The sequence below is a fragment of the Myxine glutinosa genome, chromosome 8 (assembly GCF_964187855.1).
Source record: "Myxine glutinosa chromosome 8, kmMyxGlut1.1, whole genome shotgun sequence".
NCBI lineage: Eukaryota > Metazoa > Chordata > Myxini > Myxiniformes > Myxinidae > Myxine > Myxine glutinosa.
In genome coordinates this window covers 8,147,432-8,153,902 of record NC_136268.1, presented here as the reverse complement: position 1 = coordinate 8,153,902, position 6,471 = coordinate 8,147,432, and the positions used below count along the sequence as shown (strand labels likewise).

The 6,471-nt window shown below is 48.9% G+C and overlaps 1 protein-coding gene across 1 annotated transcript in view; it reads left to right on the top strand.

Moving 5' to 3' along the window:
- The first annotated feature begins 3,055 nt into the window (after nt 1-3,055).
- Nucleotides 3,056-6,471, top strand: part of SYT13 (synaptotagmin 13) — a 51,028-nt gene continuing 47,612 nt past the window's right edge. The window contains exon 1 of the mRNA XM_078782910.1: nt 3,056-3,233. Coding sequence (XP_078639036.1) covers nt 3,223-3,233 — 11 coding nt within the window. The 5' untranslated portion in view covers nt 3,056-3,222. The remainder of the gene's footprint in view (nt 3,234-6,471) is intronic.

Sequence of the window (6,471 nt, the reverse complement as noted above, 5' to 3'; positions counted from 1 at the left end):
AAATCGTCATCATGTAGAGTAGGGTCGCGGCGAGTCATGTAAATCGTCATCATGTGGAGTAGGGTCGCTGCGAGTCATGTAAATCGTCATCATGTAGAGTAGGATCGCTGCGAGTGATGTAAATCGTCATCATGTGGAGTAGGGTCGTGGCGAGTCATGTAAATCGTCATCATGTAGAGTAGGGTCGCTGCGAGTCATGTAAATCGTCATCATGTGAGTAGAGTCGCTGCGAGTCATGTAAATCGTCATCATGTAGAGTAGGATCGCTGCGAGTGATGTAAATCGTCATCATGTGGAGTAGGGTCGCTGCGAGTCATGTAAATCGTCATCATGTAGAGTAGGGTCGTGGCGAGTCATGTAAATCGTCATCATGTGGAGTAGGGTCGCTGCGAGTCATGTAAATCGTCATCATGTGAGTAGAGTCGCTGCGAGTCATGTAAATCGTCATCATGTAGAGTAGGGTCGCTGCGAGTCATGTAAATCGTCATCACGTAGAGGAGAGTCGCTGTGAGTCATGTAAATCGTCATCACGTGGATGAGAGTCGCTGTGAGTCATGTAAATCGTCATCATGTAGAGTAGGGTCGCTGCGAGTCATGTAAATCGTCATCACGTAGGGGAGAGTCGCTGCGAGTCATGTAAATCGTCATCACGTCGAGGAGAGTCGCTGTGAGTCATGTAAATCGTCATCTCGTGGAGTGGAGTCGCTGTGAGTCATGTAAATCGTCATTACGTGGATGAGAATCGCTGTGAGTCATGTAAATCGTCATCATGTAGAGTAGGGTCGCTGCGAGTCATGTAAATCGTCATCACGTAGAGGAGAGTCGCTGTGAGTCATGTAAATCGTCATCATGTGGAGGAGAGTCGCTGCGAGTCATGTAAATCGTCATCACGTCGAGGAGAGTCGCTGTGAGTCATGTAAATCGTCATCTCGTGGAGTGGATTCGCTGTGAGTCATGTAGCCTAAATCGTCATCATGTAGAGTAGGATCGCTGGGAGTGATGTAAATCGTCATCATGTGGAGTAGGGTCGCTGCGAGTCATGTAAATCGTCATCACGTGGGGTCGGGTCGCTGCGAGTCATGTAAATCGTCATCACGTAGAGGAGAGTCGCTGCGAGTCATGTAAATCGTCATCACGTAGAGGAGAGTCGCTGTGAGTCATGTAAATCGTCATCATGTAGAGGAGAGTCACTGCGAGTCATGTAAATCGTCATCACGTCGAGGAGAGTCGCTGTGAGTCATGTAAATCGTCATCTCGTGGAGTGGAGTCGCTGTGAGTCATGTAGCCTAAATCGTCATCATGTAGAGTAGGATCGTTGGGAGTGATGTAAATCGTCATCATGTGGAGTAGGGTCGCTGCGAGTCATGTAAATCGTCATCATGTGGAGTAGGGTCGCTGCGAGTCATGTAAATCGTCATCACGTGGGGTCGGGTCGCTGCGAGTCATGTAAATCGTCATCACGTAGGGTAGAGAGGCTGCGAGTCATGTAAATCGTCATCATGTGGAGTAGGGTCGCTGCGAGTCATGTAAATCGTCATCACGTAGGGTAGAGAGGCTGCGAGTCATGTAAATCGTCATCATGTGGAGTAGGGTCGCTGCGAGTCATGTAAATCGTCATCACGTGGGGTCGGGTCGCTGCGAGTCATGTAAATCGTCATCACGTAGAGGAGAGTCGCTGCGAGTCATGTAAATCGTCATCACGTAGAGGAGAGTCGCTGTGAGTCATGTAAATCGTCATCATGTAGAGGAGAGTCACTGCGAGTCATGTAAATCGTCATCACGTCGAGGAGAGTCGCTGTGAGTCATGTAAATCGTCATCTCGTGGAGTGGAGTCGCTGTGAGTCATGTAGCCTAAATCGTCATCATGTAGAGTAGGATCGCTGGGAGTGATGTAAATCGTCATCATGTGGAGTAGGGTCGCTGCGAGTCATGTAAATCGTCATCATGTGGAGTAGGGTCGTAGTGAGCCATGTAAATCGTCATCACGTAGAGACGGGTCGCTGCGAGTCATCTAAATCGTCATCACGTAGGGTAGAGAGGCTGCGAGTCATGTAAATCGTCATCACGTAGAGTAGAGAGGCTGCGAGTCATGTAAATCGTCATCACGTAGAGTCGGGTCGAGTCATGTAAATCGTCATCACGTAGAGTCGGATCGCTGCGAGTCATGTAAATCGTCATCTCGTAGAGGATGATGACGTTCGTAACCACAAATAATCGCACGTTCTTCAAGCGTTTATGGGTAACGAGTGTATTTTTCATTTATTGTCAATCCATATCCAAGGCGTGTCCTTTGTTTGGAGACCTTTATGGATCCACCCCATTGTTTACCATACCCTTATTCCTTCGGAATCTGCATGATAAAACACAAAAGGGAGAGGTGACCTCATAGCTCCGATGTGTTCTCTGTGCCCAAATGTAGAAGAAGAAGAGTAAGTATGTCCGGTTGGGGCTCGACCCCAATCCATGGGTCGGTGTTGGTTGATGATGAGCTCAGGCCTCAGGGTGCTGTGTGCGCTCCGTTCGGTGCGGAGTGGTGCTGGTGTTTTGCTGATATCGAGGAAGACGAGCGTTACAGAATCACGTGGTGATCGTTTGCAGTTCAGAGCGAGGAGGAGAACGCAGTGCACTGGGTGATGATGAGGAGAAGGGTGATGATGACGATAGGGGTGATGATGAGAGGAGGTGATGATGAGAGGAGGTGATGATGAGGCGGGGTGATGATGACGATAGGGGTGATGATGAGAGGAGGTGATGAGAGGAGGGCAACGCAGTGGACGGGATGCTGATAATGAGGAGAGGGGTCATGATGATGGGGAGAGTGGTTGTGATGAGATTAGGCGTGTAGATAAAGGAGCAGGGAGAAGGGCGGGAACTCCCGCCGGGGAGGCGTGGGAGGGGATGGGGAGGGGGCGGATGTCCCCTATTTCGGAATCACAAGTGGGCGTGTCCTCCGTGTTTTGTCAATGAATCGCGTCCTCGAGACGAACCCACGTCATATGATTGACAGCCCGCGCTCCTCGCTGCGCGTGCTCTTCTTTCTGTACGAGGACGGACGGACCGTAACCTGCGGAACTCACACAGGTGCTGCGTGTAAATAAATGTTCTTCCTTCTCGGTAACATCGGCAATCCGGGACTTGCGCAACGCTCGTCTTTTCCAACAGGAGGAGTTTGAAGAGGATTTCGTGATCGACTGGAACCATCGCCCTCCGTACAAAGCCTCGATGCTCTCCGGGTAGGGTGGGGGATATTCCTGAAAGGGCCTGTGAAGTGTGGGTAGGGACATGCATACATGCAGACATGCATACATGCATACATGCATACATGCATACATGCATACATGCATACATACATAAATACATAAAGGTGTTCATGAAAGGGATGGGGTCTCGCATGTAAAGGGGTCCATGGGGGGTGGCGGTGTAGCTCATAGGTGGAAAGAGGTGTGGGGCTCGTATTTGAAGGGGTTGGTGTGAGGGAGGGGGCTTATATTTGAAGGGGTTGGTGTGAGGGAGGGGGGGGGGCTTATATTTGAAGGGGTTGGTGTGAGGGAGGGGGGGGGGGCTTATATTTGAAGGGGTTGGTGTGAGGGAGGGGGGGGCTTATATTTGAAGGGGTTGGTGTGAGGGAGGGGGGGGCTTATATTTGAAGGGGTTGGTGTGAGGGAGGGGGGGGCTTATATTTGAAGGGGTTGGTGTGAGGGAGGGGGGGGGGCTTATATTTGAAGGGGTTGGTGTGAGGGAGGGGGGGGCTTATATTTGAAGGGGTTGGTGTGAGGGAGGGGGGGGGGGGTTATATTTGAAGGGGTTGGTGTGAGGGAGGGGGGGGGCTTATATTTGAAGGGGTTGGTGTGAGGGAGGGGGGGGGGCTTATATTTGAAGGGGTTGGTGTGAGGGAGGGGGGGGGGCTTATATTTGAAGGGGTTGGTGTGAGGGAGGGGGGGGGCTTATATTTGAAGGGGTTGAGGAGAGGAGGGGTCGGGGGTTCATATTTTAAGGGGTTGGTGTGAGGGAGGGGGCCTCTTCTTTGAAAGACTTGGTGGAAGGGGGTGGGGGCTCTTGTATGAAATACAGGGGGTCTCCTATTTTCATGGGTCTGTGGAAGGGAGGGTAGGGGGACTCATTTACGATTCTTCAGCAAACATGTTTGACATTCTTGTGATTTCATTCCAAACAATAATGACAAATAACATGTGATGGGGTCAAAGGACAATCCCATTTCATACACTTGCTGCTAATTCAGAACTAATTACGGTTTGGTGTGAGCACGTGGATTTTGTAAATGAACAACAACAGTATTTTAATTACACAAACTAGGCCTAAACTAGTCTACGCCATAATTACTCGCTCTATTGTGTCTTACGTTTTAATTACTCGACCTCCTCCTCCCCCACATCTATATTGGGGCAACGATGACGCTGATTGGTCGGAGTCACCCCAATGTGTAGCTGATGGGTCATCTAATGATATTGTCTATCTGCAGAACCTCAAATTATGTTTGAGAGACGGAGACAGACACAGGTAGGGAGACACAGACACCGATGGACCACATCATCTTACTATAATTCACCAAATGTCTGTCTGTCTGTCCGTCTGTTCCCAGGTACCGCAAAAACGGCTGAACCGATCGCAACGATATTTTGGGTGGGTATTCCTGGGACCCCCAGGAGTAAAATGGGCTATATTGTTTTTCCAATTTTTCCAAACACGATGGAATAATATTTACCGATATGAACAGTGATGTGGCTTTTATGGAAATTCAACAAATACTGTTTAGATTTTGATGATTTGCATGTGATATGATTTAACGGATGTTTATATAAATCGTTTAAAATAAAAAAAAAGAGAAAAATGACCACAGTGTGGTCACCAGCTGCGACGTGTGGAATCATGAGGATATCCGATGCAATATGCGCTACCAAATTCGACCAGTCTAATTAAATGTATTCTGGTTTCTTCAAACAAATCGTGATTTTAGTCCGCGATGTTCTTACCCAATACCAGCGCACGTGCGAGTGTATGCGCATGCGCTATTCAAAAAGGCACCCCAACAACAACGCGGTCCTCTCATGGAGCTGCTCGTCGCAGCTAAAAATCCTTCAATTTCTGATATTTTGCCTTTTCATTTGGGCTTCCCAATTGAAGCCCCACCCATAGGGCAGGTACCATTGCTAGTAATGATCAATTTGTGGTTTGTCGATGCTCAAATGCAATAGAATGTTGGAACAAACGATGCTGTAAGTTTGTCAAACTTGGACTGCGACAGTTTGAGTCAGGAGAGAGGCGGGTTGCAATGATCATGAACTCACCTTCCTTTTGATGGCCTTTTCAGGTACTGCAGTAATTCCATGCCAAAGGTAAAATGTATGTAATATGTAGATGGGTACTTATCCTGAATTTGACTCTTTAAAGAGCTTAATTAGACCAGTGTGGTTCCAACAGGAGACACCTATGCCGCATCAAAAGGTTCACCTACCTGAGCGATATTAAGCCCACTGTTTTACGCGTGCGTGCGTGCGTGCGTGCGTGCGTGTGTGTGTGTGTGTGTGTGTGTGTGTGTGTGTGTGTGTGTGTGTGTGTGTGTGTGTGTGTGTGTGTGTGTGTGTGTGTGTGTGTGTGTGTGTGTGTGTGTGTGTGTGTATATATATATATTGTTGTGGTTTTTAGAACCCTCCACTTTGTAAATATTGTAATATCCCTTATAAATAATCCCTGTAAATATTCCCATTTTTGTGTAAAGGTCAAAGGTCGCACCCTAGTTAGGTCATATTGCAACACATAGGACACCATAGGCTTCTTCTTTAGTTATCTCATTAGTATGTGTTCTAGTTAAGGATCTGTTCCCAATAGTTGAATCTGCGTTGCATTAATCAAATAAGATAGGCCCCATTTCGCTCATTATGCACTCTCTCTCTCCAAATTATCACGTGGCTGGGTTAGCAGCGTTCGCTGCATTGAGCCGTCATCGCTGCCTTAGCGCTGGCTCCAAACGCCATTGAACACGAGGTCAGGCTTGGAGAAGAAGGGGGCGGAGCGGCAAGAACGAGGTTAGTGGGCGTAGCCCTATGAAGGCGGCTTGATTTCGGCGCGCGATCATATAAGCGCGAGCGCCAAGCCCTTTGACGGACTGCGCCGGGGGATGCTGATCATAACGGACTGCGCAAGGGGAGGTCATTGTGAACGAACTGCGCGGGGAGCGCTCGATTGATTGTCACTGCATTGAGCGATCTGCACGAGGGTACCCTCTGAGACGAACGTTGGGTGAGAGAGAGTTGGCACGAAGATTATGTATGCGGCATCCCAGTCCCTCGCATAATTATAAGGTCCGGTCGCGCACCAACGACACGCGAAGCTGCCTGCCATTCTTCGCGGCGGATCCGGAGCTTGGACCGGACCCCATCGCCTGGACCTTTCATGCCTGCTATTCCCCATTCGTGTAAGTGTGTTTGTACTGTCCTGGGCGTGTGATAAAAT